The following is a 17,217-nucleotide window of genomic DNA, read 5'->3' as shown; positions in this document are numbered from 1 at the left end:
GGGACATGACCGGCGCAACTTGTTTGTGCTGTATTTTTTCTATGTTCTAGACAAATCAAAGTTGATCATTCTCAAGTTACATGGGGAAGTTTTACAACCTGTCTAGAAAGCTTGTAGCATAATATAATTGAATATACCATTATCTGAGCCATGGAAGTTTTACAGCACAAAATCATGGAATCATAAAGCACAGAAAGAGGCAATTCAGCCCATCGTTTCTTTGCCAGCTTTTTCACATAGCCCTAATAGGTTTGTAGGCGGTGAAAGCCATTGGCCCTGGCTGTGCCGGCTCTTCAAAAACAACAATCCAAATACAATCCCATAGTTGTAATCCCACCTCAAATCCTGATGGGTGGAATTTTGCATTCCAGCAGTGGCTAAGTGAGAGGGGAACAGGTCATCTTGACCTCCCTCCAGGTTCCCCTTCTTCTCAAGGATTCAGGGAATGTCCCTTGGGCACCTAAAGGGAGGGTAAGCACCAGCCAGACACACTGGGAGCATCCACCAAGGACACTCTAAGGGTGCTCTACTGTTCCAAATCTACTCAGCCAGTGACCCCCATCAACTCCAGTTGGTTAGGTGGAGGAGGATGCACCTGTCTCAAAGCAGGAGACCATTAGCAGGCTGGAATCATCCAGGCATTGGGCCTCCAGAGGATGCCCACCAAAGTCATCTTAGACAACAGGGCACAGCAGTTACAGGCTGCCTCCATTTCTGTTGTGGATGTTGGGGCTATGCATGGACACAGCATTAGTAAATTAAGAAGTTTTGTACGCATAATGGTGGCACAGGTGTTCATTCCCTATATGTAATCTGCATTATTGTGAATATATTTTGTATTTATTACTCACTTCAATTATCTCCCACTCATCCCAGTGAATTGCCTTGGTTCTACATCTTCAGCATGAACAAGGGCAATTCCTACACAAGAATGAATGCTGGACAAACACATGTAATCCCTTCATCTCAGGTACACATTAGGCGACCTCATGAGAATTGTTCATCGAAGTGATTATCCTAATGCTGTCCAACTGAAATCTCTGGTTTTTGATTTGATTTGATTTATTATTGTCACATGTATTCGCAAACAGTGAAAAGTATTGTTTCTTGCGCGCTATACAGACAAAGCATACCATTCATAGAGAAGGAAACGAGATAGTGCAAAATGTAGTGTTACAGTCATAGCTTGGGTGCAGAGAAAGATCAACTTAATGCAAGATAGGTCCATTCAAAAGACTGACAGCAGCAGGGAAGATGTTCTTGAGTAGGTTGGTACGTGACCTCAGACATTTGTATCTTTTCCCGATGGGTGCGTGGGGTCTTTAATTATACTGGCTGCTTTGCCGAGGCAGCGGGAAGTGTAGACAGAGTCAATGGATGGGAGGCTGGTTTGCGTGATGCATTGGGCTACATTATAGTTTCTTGCAGTCTTGGGCAGAGCAGGAGCCATACCAAGCTGTGATACAACCAGAAAGAATGCTTTCTATGGTGCATCTGTAAAAGTTGGTGAGAGTCATAGCTGACATGCCAAATTTTCTTAGTCTTCTGAGAAAGTAGAGGCGTTGGTTGGCTTTCTTAACTATAGTGTCGGCTTGGGGGCACCAGGCCAGGTTGTTGGTGATATGGACACCTAAAAACTTGAAGTTCTCGACCCTTTCTACTTCGTCTCCATTGATGTACTCCTTTATGCTTCCTGAAGTCGATGACAATCTCCTTCATTTTGTTGACATTGGGGGAGAGATTATTGTCACCACACCGGTTCACCAGATTCTCTATCTCATTCCTGTAATCTGTCTCGTCATTGTTTGAGATCCGACCCACTACGGTGGTGTCGTCAGCAAACTTGAAAATCAAATTGGAGGGGAATTTGGCCACACAATCATACGAGTATAGTAAGGGGCTGAGAACACAGCCTTGTGGGTCACCGGTGTTGAGGATGATCGTGGAGGAGGTGTTGTTGCCCGTCCTTACTGATTGCGGTCTGTGAGTTAGAAAGTTCAGGATCCAGTCGCAGAGGGAGGAGTCGATGCCCAGGCCACAGAGTTTGTGGATGTTATAAGTATTTGTTGCGACCAACATTGGAATCTTTTCACCGAAGTGCACTTTGCAATAGTGTTTATTTTATGATTGTGAGCTTTTGGCAAAAGTAGTATTCATTGTTACACACCATAGCCTTTCACGCTTTTCTGCAGCATTATTTCATCCCTGCTTTTAAGGTTGAATGTTATTCCTTTGTTAGTTCCCATCTCCCATACATGACGTTGAATGGTGGACGTAGGTTCCACTTGGTGACATCTGAAATGACAGGAATGAGTGTGTGCTGTCAGAGGTGTGTGCTGACCCTGATGAACCTGACTACTTACCTATCTGTGAGGATCTTCCTTTGTTCCTGAACAGCTGTGTAGCGTTGCTTCACAGAATCCCACAAATCAATATGGAATTTATTACATGACTGTGCACTCACTCACTGACTTAGGGTTCATAGAAAGGATTGGCCTTTGTGAAATGGACTATTTCGAGGACTGTAATGGTATGAAAGTGATGCTCCAACACATCTCCTGCATGTTCAGCAGTATATATGAAGGGAATCAGTGATTATTGGCTGGTGTGTCAAAACTGACTGGACCACATTTCTCCCACATGCCAAGGCAATGCAGGATATAACCATGGCATGCTTCCGCCAAATGCAGGAAAATTCCACTCTACATTTTTCCCTATTTCAAATATCTTATTTCACCTAAAAGATACAATTCTCTCTGTCTCAAACAGGTCTTGTGGTAAAACACTCTGTGCTCCAGCCACTTACTTTTCCTGAATCGTCACGTTCCACTGCCATCACTGACTCTTCAACCAGAAGAACTGTCCTTTCATATTTGACACTATCAGAAATATCTGCTAAATCTCTTAGCGTCCTCTATGACCGTGGAACTAATAGCTGTTTCTCAGGTCTCTCCACATTACCAGAGTTTCTGACCTTGGAGATTATGCTGGTGAGGCATATGGTACTTTCTCTATACCAGAATGCCGAAACTATATTGAGTGCTTTAGCCAGTATTGCATACAAATTATCGTTACTTATTTGCTCCTGTACATTTTGCCTTTTATTTTGCAAAACCCAGAATGGTAGTGGCAGTCTTAAGGCTCCAGCTACCTGTACTCATACTTCCAAGGAATCATGTAACTGTAACTCATGTTTCACACCCTCCAGAATCTTCCCGTTAAGATCCACTCGTATTCATTCCTTCCAGCTCCAAAAATGCATTATTTTACAATGCTGAACAGTTGAATCTGCCACTTGTGTTTCCATTTCACGAATGTCTCTCTCCTCCAGAAGCCCTTATTATTTGCTAATCATCCCCCCATTTTTGAGACATCTGCAAATATTGCGCTCCCTCCTTCCACGTCCGAATGATACAGATAGATAGACCATTTTCCAAAATCGCATTTGTATTTTTCTTTAATGAGTATAATAACTGATAATCACTTGAGAACTCTGGTATCATTCAAAAATAAAATACAGGGTGTGGGTGGATTGAAACCCGTACTTTCAAGGCTAAAAAGGAACTGACATTTGGCTGTGTAGGTTCTGAGCATGGACATTAAGGGCTGGATGGGAGAAAAAGGATTAATGGTTTTTATACTTTCCTGTTTTCTGTGTTGTGCCAGGTTCAGGGAAAGGAGTGGGGGGCACTTTTCCTGCAAGCATCTGCTCGTGTTAATGTGACAATTCATCACTGTATTTGGAAAAGTTTGGAGCAAAATGTTGGGTGCTTTTGACAGGCAAGGTTCAAATGAACTTCAGGGAACATTAGTTTGCACTGAGTTTCTTCTCACGCTTAATCGAGTGAACAGCATCAAGATGTTTCCGAAACGTTCATGAAATCTATTTGAGGGAGTCCCTTTGAACTGTGGTACTTCAGCTAGATTTCTAAATTGGGTTGAGTCTTCAAGCATTCCTTTCACTACTAGGTGCAATAGGCAAAGCAGACTGGCAGTCTTTAGAACTGGTTTAATTGTACATTTAATCGTTGCCTTCCTACAATCAGCACCTAACATTTGGTTTCTTTCTGTTACTGAGAATAGGTGAAGGGGAAGTCAAGGCCAGATAAAGTCTGGAGGCTGTGGGATGGATGATGGGGCCACCCAGACAGTATAATATTCCTGCAGCTGAAACACATGGGACCTGGAGCTGCCTTTTTAGCATGTTTATAGGAGCAACTTGAGAAGGCAATCAGCAAAGGTGAAATGCTAAAAAGAAATTTGTGGAATGTGTTGGAGAAGTAATTCGGTCTGGATTGAACTGAAACGTCAGGCTCACAGGTCTGTAAAGAAAATACTAATTGCACTGTGCATTAAATTAAATACATATTTTATGAGAGAAAGGTTAAATAAACTAATGTGTAAGTCAAAGAAAATATAATGTGAATTCCAATTTTATGTTGGAATTGCAGTAATAGGAAAAAGTTCATTGCCCTGTCAAATGAAATAGGCTGCACACCACGGGAAAGATACTGAGGTCGTACAGTGCATGACACAATAACAATCAGATATAATCAGATATACCGAGAAATACTAATGCAAAGGAATGCTTGAAATAAATGTTTCCTTCCTTTGGAGCAATCGCAGGCTGATATAAGAGAAGTGTTTAAAATGATGAAAAGGTGGGATGTCAAGGATAAGGGGCCATAGTGCTATGATTTAATGTAAGCGAATGGATGAGAGGCCAAAGTGGATTGTTAGGCTGTGGAATCCATGCGCATGGAAACACATAGATGTTATAACATGGCAACAATCCATTTATAGCCCCAAAGAGTCTGTGTTGGTGTTTACCCTTCACATGAGCAAGGGAAGTGAAAATTGGGAGAGGTGTTTATCATTCAAAGTCAAAATTATCCCCTTTAAGTGAAATTTCCCATTAGATGTTCCTTTAAAGGTGGATGAAAGCTGATATAACGCCATGGTTGTCAAAGGTTGCTAATCAGCAGCATCTACAAATACAACAGGTCAGTTGGGATCAGCATGAAATGTCACAGGCCCAGAAATGTTCTTCAATAATTATAATTTTATTTATTAATGGGCTTAATACTGCAATGAAGTCGCTGTAAAAATCCCCTAGTCGCCATACTCTAGTGCCTGTTCGGGCACACACAGAGACAGGATTTAGCATGACCAATGCATTTAACCAGCACATCTTTCGGACTGTGGGAGATAACCGGAGCACCCGGAGGAAACCCATGCAGACACGAGGAGAACGTGCTGATTCCGCACAGACAGTGACACAAGCTGGGAATCAAACTTGGGTCCCTGACACTGTGAGGCAGCAGTGCTAACCACTGTGGCGTCCCACGAAATGCTGATGTAGGTATGGTCATTCGAGGAAATGTCAAAATCACAGGATATGCTGCCTAATGCCGCAATAGAGTTATTATTGAATCCGACTTGAAACCACTAAGGGAAGTTCAAAAACTGCATCTTGTGTTTGGCAGATATATTTGGTGAAGATTTCCATGGAAATAGTTTTCTGTGGTGCAATATATCCAAGAATGAGTAACACTTCAACTTCAGGAGCCCAGGAGTTAACACTACAACTGTACTTTAAAAATTACCGTCAAATCCAGGAGACGAAACAAAAGTTGTTTATATTTTTGATTTCTCTTTGTACAATACTCAACATGCTTTCTAATTTTGGCCTTACTGAGCGTCACTCACATGAACAAATGAGTGAGACCTAAAGAATGTATAAAAGGAGCTGGAAAACTTTTAATTAGTGTCAATTAACTGCAATTTTCAGAGATTTAATGAGGGCGGTTCATTAACTAAATCTGAAGAACTGGTAACCTCATGGGGTAGAGCCATCTTTAAAAAAATGAATTTCCTACCCGAGCTACTTTGTCAGTGTTCATTAAGTTTAATTAGCATCTGAAAAATTGATGCATTATATGTAGGTGCATTAGACATAAAGAAAATTCAGACACCTGTAGTCAGCAAAGGCCAAATTCTGAAAAACTGTTAATGAGATTTCCAATGCTAAAAGGTAATTAAGATTAAACAACTGTGTGGTCATTTTGTTTAATACGATGGACTGAGATACATATGGACACCTTTTCAACCCAGATACTCAATGTTAAATTGATAGGTAGCTGCTTAGAGGCACTTATAACGATAACCCATTTGAAGGTTCACTTTGTAATAATTATATTAAGATTCTTAATTGCAGTGATGATTATTCACCAATAATCTATGTTCTCTTGGCAATTGTTGCTTAAAGCTGCACTATTACTTTGATTGACTTGCTGAATATGGGATATAATTACACTGTAATTAAAGACGCATGGTGCATTAAAGTGATTCCAGTAAAATGTTCACAATACTGCACATCCCAGCCACACTTGTAAATAAAAACTGGTCACTGGATGCCTAGCATCGCAGAGAGTGATAAATTAGTGATTTTGGAAGATAGGTTGAAATCCAATTCCCTAATTTCCAGAATCTCAATTATATTTGGGACAGTTTAGAAATGGCTATTGCAATGCGACAAGAAAGGTGAAGCTGCAGGAAGGATCAAACAGCTGAACTCAAGAGTTAGTTCCCCAGGATAGTGTCCTCGACCCAATCATCTTCAGCTGCTCCATCAATGAAGTTCCCTCCATCATAAGCTCAGAATTACGGACATTCACTAACTGCACAATGTTCAGGTCCATTTGTGAATTTTTAGCTTCTAAAGTAGCCCATGGCCATATGAAGCAAGATCCAGACAAAGTTCAGGCTTGGGATAATAAGTGGCAAGCAACATTCGTGTCACACAAGCGTCAGGCAATGACCATCTCCAACAAGAGAGAATCCAACCATTTTCTCTTGACATTCAGTGGCATTGTCATCATTGAACCCTCCAATATCAACATCCTGGGGGTTACCATTGATGAGAAACTGAACTGGGCTAGTCTTATAAATACCAAGGCTGCAGGAGCAGGTCAGAGGCTGGGAATTCTGCAGAGAGTAACTCATTTCCTAACGCCTCAAAGCCTGTCCACCCTCAACAAAGCATAAATCAGGAGTGTGATAGAATACTTTCCACTTGCCTGATTTATTGCAGCTCCAACAATGCTCAAGAAGCGTAACACCATCCAGGACAAAGCAGTCCACTTGATTGGTGCCCCGTCCTCCATCTTAAACATTCACTCCCTCCACACAGTGGCAGCAGTGTGTACCATCTGCAAAATGCATGCAGCAGCTCACCAGCGTGTTCCAAACCCATGATTTCTACCACCTCGAAGGACAAGGGCAGCAGATGCGTGGGAACACCACTGTCTGCAAGCACTCCTTCAAACCACACACCATCCTACCTTGGAACTGTCACTGGGTGCTGGAACTCCCTTCCTAACAGCACTGTGGGTGTTCCTACGCCACATGGACTGCAGCAGTCCAAGTCGGTGCCTCACCACCACCTTCCCATGATCCATTAGAGATGGGCAATGAATGCTGGTCGAACCAGTGATGCCGACATCCCGTGAATGAATAAATGAAAAAATACCTTTGGCAGTTGGTTGGTAAGAGGTGCAAAATTTTCAGTGCAATAGAAATTGATCACAGTTTTCTTTTAAAAGAAAATAATCTGAAGTGTAACTGGTCAAAGCTAAATTAAACAAACCTTCCCATCACCATGTCAGATCACAACAGTGCAGATCTCGTACTGCTCAAGTGTTTTTGAATCACTTTTTTTGACCCACTAATAATCCCAACAGATTTCTCCCTCAATGTGAATATATGTGTTTCCATCTGCTACTTGATTTTTAAACGGATATTAAGAACCACCATCAGAGTGGCAGTCAACTTCGAACAGAGCAGGAATTCCAACAGGATGTCACTTTACAGAAAAGGGTGATTTATCTTACAGGAGTTTTTTGGAGCAGGCAAAATTTATTAGGCCAAGTTTATTGTCATTTTTTTGATAGGCCAATGCCATCTAACTCCCTTCCTGCCATATCTGTCAAATTCTTCCAAAGGATAAAATTAGGTTCTGGAGCCAATTTTATGATCCACTTCATGATTCTTCTGTGGTAACCTATTTCATAAATTAATTGCCATTTTGGGTGCATAAAATACCAACCCACAAAACATAATAAACAGTTTTAACAATAGGAAAGAAAAGGAACATTAGAATGCTTTTTTTTGTTTTTTTATGGTATATACAACCCCTTGGGTTCACTCACCACTCTTATATGTGGACTGTGTGTCTACTGGAGAGCAGAATGTGCTTTCACCTGTCCAACATCTAGGTAAACGCAATGAGACTGAAGGATTGAATAGAGTACTTGTTACTGCATTCCAACCAACTAAAATATATGTGTTCTCCTCATCTTTGATAAGCAGAAGAGTGTATGGGCGGGATTTTGTGGCCGTGCTCACCCCAAGACCGGAAAATCCCGCCCGAGGTCACCGGACCTTTACATGGTCCAAACTGCCTGCTGGGCCTGATTTCTGAGGTGAGCGAGACTGGAAAATTCCGCCTCACATTCTATTCAGGAAATGACCATAAATTCCCTTAATCTGGCACTAACTAGCAACCCTTGGTCACCAAAGGTTGCTAGTTAGTGCAAAAAGAAAATCACTGATTAAAGGTCTATATCCAAAGCTAGTGCTTCAAGGCAAATTATTTTTAATAAATTGGAATTTATGAGTATTTTGGAATCACACTCTCCAGGTAGTTTCTCTGTTAAAAGTGAAACCCAGTAGCTTCACATATAAGAACATAAAAACAGATGAAACCGGAAAATACAGTCCCTCGAGCCTGCTCCTTCACTCAATGCTGTCATGGTTGACATAATGGGCTGGATTTTCACTAACTCAGCCCCCGCTGAGGCCCTTGCACTGATACTTGCAGCACTTCACTAAATACAGTCTGCCAACTTGAAAATTCTCATTTGATCCTGCTCTCTTCCTCCATGCCCATTACTAACTGTCCATCCATGCTAATATCTGTCTTCCAACTCTATGAGCCCTTAAGAATATAAGAACATAAGAACTAGGAGCAGGAGGAGGCTATCTGGCCCCTCAAGCCTGCTCCGCCATTCAATAAGATCATGGCTGATCTTTTCGTGGACTCAGCTCCACTTACCTGCCCGCTCACCATAACCCTTAATTCCTTTACTGTTCAAAAATTTATCTATCCTTGCCTTAAAAACATTCAATGAGGTAGCCTCAACTGCTTCACTGGGCAGGGAATTCCATAGATTCACAACCCTTTGTGTGAAGAAGTTCCTCCTCAACTCAGTCCTAAATCTGTTTCCCCTTATTTTGAGGCCATGCCCCCTAATTCTAGTTTCACCTGCCAGTGGAAGCAACTTCCCTGCTTCTATCTTATCTATTCCCTTCATAATCTTATATGTTTCTATAAGATTTCCCTTCATTCTTCTGAATTCCAATGGGTATAGTCCCAGACTGCTCAGTCTCGCCTCATAAGCCAACCCTCTCAAATCTGGAATCAACCTAGTGAATCTCCTCTGTACCCCTTCCAGTGCCAGTATATCCTTTCTCAAGTAAGGAGACCAAAACTGTACACAGTACTCCAAGTGTGGCCTCACCAGCACCTTATACAGCTGCAACATAACCTCGCTGTTTTTAAACTCCATTCCTCGAGCAATGAAGGACAAAATGCCACTTGCCTTGGCAATTACCTGCTGCACCTGCAAACCAACTTTTTGTGATTCATGCATCCTTGCATGTTACCCTTTGTGTAGCACCTTCCTGAATGCCTTTTAGAAATCCAGGAATACTACATCTATTGGCTCCCCTTTACCCACTCAACAAGATACATCCTCATAACACTTGAATAAAGTTGTCAAATATTATTTTCTTTTCAACAAACCATGTTGGCTTTGTGTGATCATGCTACATTGCATCGTTAAGATATTCTTCACATTAGGTGCCACCATTATCCTGATCTCAGGCTAACCGGCCTGCAGTTTCCGGTTTTCTCTCTTCTTTCTTGAAAAGTGGTGTGGGCAATCTATTCTAGAATCTTGGGAAACCATAACCAGCGTATCCACTCATTCTGGAACCCTAGGATGTATGCCATTATGCCCTGGGAATCTGTTGGATTTCAGTCTCCTCAGTTTCTGCAATACTTTTTCTCTGCTGATATGAAACACCTCAAGGTTCTGATTCTTAGGGCCCTATTTTACCATTTTGATTCTAGGTGCTGGGCCGACTTGAAACTGGGAGTGTTTCAGATCCGACCCTCAGACCCGTTCTCAGGCGCCCCCATACGCACTCTGCCTGAATAAAATATCAGCAATTCCAGATCGTGCTGCAGAAGCTTGTGGGCGGGGCTTAACATGCCCATAATCCAGCTCCAATCGGCGCCTCCAACTGCACATGCACAGAAATGATAGAATGTGGCTCCCCTGCCACATCCCTCCTGAGCCGGATAATGCCTCCCCCTGGCCCCTACAGACATTGCCCCACTCCCACAACATTACCAACCCCTTTATCCCCCCCATCCCCTCCGCCACTCAGACCGATCACGGGCCCCACCCCTCCTTTCCCCTCACTGATCACAGGCAGAGTGGCAGCAGACCCCCCCTTCCCCCGCACTGATCACAGGCAGAGTGGCAGCAGACCCACCTTCCCCCCACCTCCCCACACCGATCTCAAGCAGAGAGAGATGTTCCACACTTACCTCCTCACAAACTGGAGCGCCTGAGTCGGACTTTTGTAGAGCATGTCTATTTTGTGCCGATTCTGGATGGGCGAACGTAGTGGTAAAGGGGGAAGTGCCGGTAAGATTGAGCATGCAGCCCATTAAGTCAATTTAACTGCATGCAAATGCATTTAAATGGTCATCACGCCCATTTCAGGCGCGGTCCCGATCGTGGCCATTTTCGGACGCGAAAACTTGGTAAAGCTGGGCATGAGCTGAGTAGCGCGATCTGTGCCCGCCTCCGCGCCAGTTCCCCCTTTACCAAGATCCAAAAATGGCCACGATCGGGACCACGCCCGAAACAGGTGTGACGGCCATTTAGATGCATTTGCATGCATTTAAATTGACTTAATGGGCTGCACGCCCAACTTTACCGGCACTTCCCCCTTTCCCGCTGCGTTCGCCCATCCAGAATCAGCATGAAACAGACATGCTCCACAAAAGTCTGATTCTGGCGCTCTAGTTAGTGAGGAGATAAGTACCGAGAATCCGACAGCTCTCTGCTTGAGATCGGTGGAACGGAGGGGGGGGGGGTCCGCTGCTACTCTGTCTGAGATCAATGCGGGAGGAAGGGGGGGTCCCCTTGTCACTCTGCCTGAGATCAGTGGGGGGGGGGGGAGGGATAAGGAGGTCAGTAATGTTGGGGGGGTGGGGCAATGTCTGTGGGGGTCAGGGGGAGGCAGGATCCGGCCCAGGAGGGATGTAGCAGGGGAGCTGCATTCTATCATTTTTTTCTGCGCATGCGCAGTTGGAGACGCCGATCGGAGCTGTCGGGTTTCGGGTGTTAAGCCCCACCCACAGGCTTGTGCAGCACGATTCAGACTCGCTGATATTTCTTCAGGCAGAGTGTGTATGGGGGGGGCGCCTGAGAACAGGTCTAAAAGTCGCATCTGAAACACTCCCAGTTTCAAGTCTGCCCAGCACTCAAATAGCGGGCAGCTGAGTTGATTGGTCAGAGTTTCCTATTGGTGGTGCTGTTATTCTCAGTGCAACTCACCCAAAATTGGCCAAACTAGCACAAGAGGGAAGCAAATCTGAAGAGCAGAATATATCCAGTACAAATTGATTGCCTGTCACCTTCTGTGTTAGTTTTAAAAAGCATTGTGCTAAAAGCCAGCCATACCCACAAAACACACCTCCAGTTCAAGGGTGGCATGGTGACACAGTGGTTAACACTTCTGCCCAGAGTGCCAGGGACCTGGGTTCGATTCCCAGCTTGGATCACTGTCTGTATAGAGTCTGCACGTTCTCCCTGTGTCTGCATGGATTTCCTCCGGGTGCTCTGGTTTCCTCTCACAGTCCGAAAGATGTGCTGGTTAGGTGCATTGGCCGTGCTAAATTCTCCTTCAGTGTACTCAAACAGGCGCCGGAGTGTGGCGACGAGGGGATTTTCACAGTAACTTCATTGCAGTGTTAATGTAAGCCTACTTGTGACACTAATAAATAAGCTAAAACTTTAAATTTAAACTTAATCAGCATGTCGAGTTTCCACTAATTGTGCATGTTTGTGAGCCTTTAAAATTAAGTTCTTCTTAGGCAGGAGGACATTAAAAGGCAGCTTTTAAAAGTTATTAAGCAATAATGATAATACTTAGACACTAACAACTGTACAGCAGTGAAAAGACTTAATGGTCCTGTATTTTTTTAAGGTAATTTTCAATGTTTTAAAAGTAAGTTTCTGACCGATGATGGACTAGCCAATCTGATTAAAAATGCTCTTTTTTATGATGAATGCATTTTGAACTCTATTAATAAAAGTGCACCAGGTCACCACTCTCATACATATTTTAATACAAAAGTAAATTACATTCAAAACCGCTGCTGAACGCAATGGCTCATGTTAGATTCTAGATTCAGTGATATGCAAATAAATTTAAGCAGAAACTTGAGCAGAAAAAAATCACTTCTGGCAACAATCATAATGCTGAGTGCAATTTACTCCTGGACTGCCAATTGTGCCCAAGGCGGAAACTCTACCCCTATGTGTGTGGAAAATGTTTTGCCCATTTTCTCCTAACTGTCTCATTTTTTATTTGTGCTCCTTGGTACTTGAATGCTCTGCCATAACAAATAGGTTGTTTGGATCAAAGTTGCCAAAAGGGAAAACTTCAATGAGGTTCCCTGTTCTTCAAAGCAACACAGCATCTTCCTTCCTAACCAAAAGTTTCTGAAACCTGATGTCATCATTACTGAAACATTACGTCATCTGGGTTTGTTTCTATAGAATCATACAGTGCAGAAGAGGTCCTTCAGCCCATCGAGTCTGCACCGACACATTAGAAACACCTGAACTCCCACCTAATCTCATCTGCCAGCACTTGGCCCATAGCCCTGAATGTTATCATGTGCCAAGTGCTCATCTGGACATTTTTCAAAGGATGTGAGGCAACCTGCCTCTATCACTCTCCCAGCTAGCGCATTCCAGACCTTCTCCACCCTCTGGGTAAAAAGGTTTTCTCTCACATCCTTTCCACTGAACCATCGACCCCTCACCTTGAACCTATGTTTCCGCATGACTGACTCTTCAACTTAGGAGAACAGCTGCTCCTTATCCACTCTGTCCATGTCCCTCATAATCTTATACACCTTGATTTGGTTACATCTCAGTCTACTTTTCTCCAGTGAAAACAACCCAAGCCTAGCCAACTTCTTAACTTAAATGTTCCATCTCAGGCAGCATCCTGGTGAATCGCCTCTGCAGCCCCTCCAGTGCAATCACATCCTTCCTATAATGTGGCGACCAGAACTGCACACAGTACTGTAGCTGTGGCCTCATCAAAGTTCTATACAGCTCCAACATTACTTCCCTACTTTTGTAACCTATCTCGATTGATAAAGGCAAGTGTCCCATATGCCTTTTTCACCACCCTACTAATATGACCTTCTGCCTTCAGAGATCTGTGGACAAACGCTCCAAGATCCCTTTGTTTCACAGTACTTCCTAGTGTCCTACCATTCATTGAGTACTTTCTTGTCAAATTACTCCTTTCAAAGTGTATCACGTCACATTTTTCAGGGCTAAAGTCCATCTACCACTTATCTGCCCATTTGAGCATTCCGTCTATATCTTCTTGTAGCCCAAGACACTCCGCCTCACTTTTAACCACCTGGCTAATCTTTGTGTCATCCGCAAACTTATTAGTCTTACCCCCAAATAGTCATCAATGTCATTTATATAAATGACGAATAATAGGGGGCCCAACACAGATCTTTCTGGTACCCCACTGGACACTGGCTTCCAGTCACTAAAGCAACCTTCTGTCATCACCCTCTGTCTCCTACAACTGAGCCAATTTTGAATCCGCTTTATCAAATTACCCGTTAACCTATGTGAATTTACCTTCTTTACAAGTCTCCCAGGTGAGATGTTGTCAAAAGCTTTGCTGAAATCCATATAACGTACATCGACTGCACTACCCTCATCTACACACCTGATGACCTCAAAAAATTCAGTCAAATTTATTGGGCATGACTTCCCTCTGAAGAAGCCATGCTGACTGTCCCTGATAAAGCCTTCCCTCACCAAGTGGAGATAGATGCTCTCCTTCAGAAGTTGCTCCAATAGTTTCCCTGCTGCTAACCTGAGACTCACTGGTCTGTCGTTCCTTGGTTTATCTCTATCTTTTCTCGGACAATTTGTAAACAGCTTTCCAAAAGTCTGCCAGGCCTCTCATGAGTAGGGACATGGTGGTAATTCCAATCATGGAAATCGCTCTGGCAATAAGCATGGCAAAAAGCGTTCTACAAAACTTGAGTTCCTGGCTGTACTTGGGGGAACCGTGGATTTGCTACTTCATCAAGATTGTTTAGACGTTGCCTATGAACAAACAATAACTCTTCTGGAATTGGTTTGGGGTAAAGATTTACAGCTCCCAAAATCAGCATTCTTAAATAGGTTATTAATACTGCTCATTTTGCCCTCCTTTTAAATTTGTGCTTGCACTATATTAAATTGCTGTACACAATATCATAGAAAAAAAGAATTCTGTATCTACAACTGCCATTGATCATTTTGGACATTGTCACGTCTGTTTGAATAATGTATCTTCAGTAAAGGCCACATTGCAAAGATCAGGAAATGGACTCTGTGGTGCTGCCTTCACTGATGACAGCTTTATATGGCGAGCGAGGAAATAGAAAACCATCATCTGCCACTGGAGGGTTGGAGGGTCACAGTTTTTTTTAACTGGTCGGTGCAACATCGTGGGCCGAAGGGCCTGTTCTGCGCTGTAATGTTCTATGTTCTATGAAGCTTTTATGGTCGGCAACTTTACTCGGAATTTTCTCCATTCACTAAGGACACATAACACATACAAATGAAAATACAAATGTCTGACAGGAAGAGAGGATTATAGGCTACTTGGCATCATTCACTCCTTTACAAAGTGGTAATCTCTTACCATTTATCATATTTATCTAGTAGAGTTTAATTAACTTTGATTTCACTTTCAAGCATGAATTTTAATATGCACAAATGTCAACATTATTATTAAGAATCTTGCAACATCCAGTCCCACTCATGAAAGAATCGAGAATGAGATGGCACAGAACTTAGCAAAAGAAGCAGGACTGATGTGAGAAAGAACATTTTCATTCAGCAAGTGGCTAGGATATGGAATGTACGGCTAGAATGTGTGATGGAGGCAGATTCAATCAAGGAATTCAAGAGGAAATTAGATGATTATTTGAAAAGAAACAATCTGCAGGGGAGAAGGTAGGGGAATGCCATTAGGTGAAATGTTCATTCGGTGAGTCAGTGCAGACCTGATGGGCTGAATGACCTTCTTCAACGCTGCAACAATTCTGTGATAATGTTTAACCAAAGGGAGTGACTGATTCACAGGTGTCACATGCTGGATATTAGGGTGTGGATATTTGTAAACAAAATGGGATAGAGGTTTGTTATTTATTGGTTCAGATAGATTTACAATGATGCCATCAGATTTGCGAAGTTGTACATGTCGAAGGGAAGAACAACCTGGATCTCCTTTCTTGAAAACAGAAGACTGGGGAGTAATCTAATAGAAATAATGAAAGGTTTTGATAGAGTATATGCAGAGGGAGCTTGAAGGGCTATGGTGAATATGCAGAAAAGTGGAGTTGGGGCCGAGATAGAAACATAGAAAAACTACAGCACAAAACAGGCCCTTCGGCCCCACAAGTTGTGCCGAACATATCCCTACCTTTTAGGCCTACCTATAACCCTCCATCCTATTAAGTCCCATGTACTCATCCAGGAGTCTCTTAAAAGACCCTATTGAGTTTGCCTCCACCACCACTGACGGCAGCCGATTCCACTCGCCTACCACCCTCTGTGTGAAAAACTTCCCCCTAACATTTCCCCTGTACCTTCCCCCCGGCACCTTAAACCTGTGTCCTCTTGTAGCAGCCATTTCCACCCTGGGAAAAAGCCTCTGAGAGTCCACCCGATCTATGCCTCTCAACATCTTATACACCTCTATTAGGTCTCCTCTCATCTTACGTCTCCCAAAGGAGAAAAGACCGAGCTCCCTCAGCCTATCCTCATAAGGCATGCAACTCAATCCAAGCAACATCCATGAGATCAGCCATGATCATATTAAATGGCGGAGCAGGCTCGAGGGGCTAAGTTGCCTACTCCTGCTCCAGTTCTTATGGATCTTATGAGTTCCACCTGTGGAGAAGAGCAAAACTAGAGGTCATCAATACTAGTCACTAAAAAAAATCATAAAGGGAATTCAGAAGTAACGATTTTGCCCAGCGAATGGTGAGGATGTGGAACTCCCTATAGCAGGGAATAGGTGAAGGAAATAATATAGACGCATTGAAGGGAGGCTAGATAAACACATGAGGGAGTAGAAGAATATGCTGATAGAGCTGATCAGGAAGAATGGGAGGCATCAACGCCAGTGTGGGTTGATTAGGCCAAATGGCCTGTTTCTGTGTTGCATTTTTTGTTTCATTCATCTGGGCAGCATTGATCCCAAAAATATGTCACATTTACATACAAGTAATTTTCTGAAGATTTGATTGCTGTAAAGCTTTTTGTTTGGAAACCACTTTGGCACACCTGGAAAAGGAACAAGGTTGTAATTCATGGCAACATTGAGAGGTTATTAGTCAAATACCAAAATTGTCACTTCTCCAATCTATCTTCATAACTGAATCTCAACCCTGGAACCATTCTGATAAACCTCTTGTGCGCTTGTGCTCTTGTACTCTGTAGAACTATGAACAAAGCCTGGGATACTGTATGCTTTATTAACTGCTCTCTCAACAAGTCCTGCCATTTTTAATGACTTATGCACATATATACCCAGGTTCCTCTGCTCCTGCACCCCCGTTAGAGTTGTACCCTTTATTTTATACTGTATGTCCATTTTCTTCCTCACAAAATGTATTATTTCACATTTCTCTGCATTGAACTTCATCTGTCACCTTTTGAGGTTCTATATTACCTTTCTCAAACTTACAATGCTTCCAGGTTTTGTATAATTTTCACATTTTGGAATTGGTTCCTGTGCAACAATGTCTAAATC

General features: G+C 42.9%; 1 protein-coding gene across 4 annotated transcripts in view; it reads right to left on the bottom strand.

Moving 5' to 3' along the window:
- setbp1 (SET binding protein 1) overlaps nt 1–17,217 on the bottom strand; it is a 328,180-nt gene that overhangs the window by 61,392 nt on the left and 249,571 nt on the right. The window contains exon 3 of one of the 4 annotated variants that reach the window (XM_078222187.1): nt 12,471–14,992. The exons of the other annotated variants lie outside the window; for them this stretch is intronic. Within the exon in view, the coding sequence (XP_078078313.1) occupies nt 14,970–14,992 (23 nt within the window). The 3' untranslated portion in view covers nt 12,471–14,969. Of the gene's footprint in view, nt 1–12,470; nt 14,993–17,217 lie in introns of those variants that run through there. 4 annotated transcript variants of the gene reach the window in all.

Source organism: Mustelus asterias, chromosome 1 (assembly GCF_964213995.1).
Source record: "Mustelus asterias chromosome 1, sMusAst1.hap1.1, whole genome shotgun sequence".
NCBI classification, from domain to species: domain Eukaryota; kingdom Metazoa; phylum Chordata; class Chondrichthyes; order Carcharhiniformes; family Triakidae; genus Mustelus; species Mustelus asterias.
This window is presented reverse-complemented; position numbering and strand designations above follow the sequence as displayed.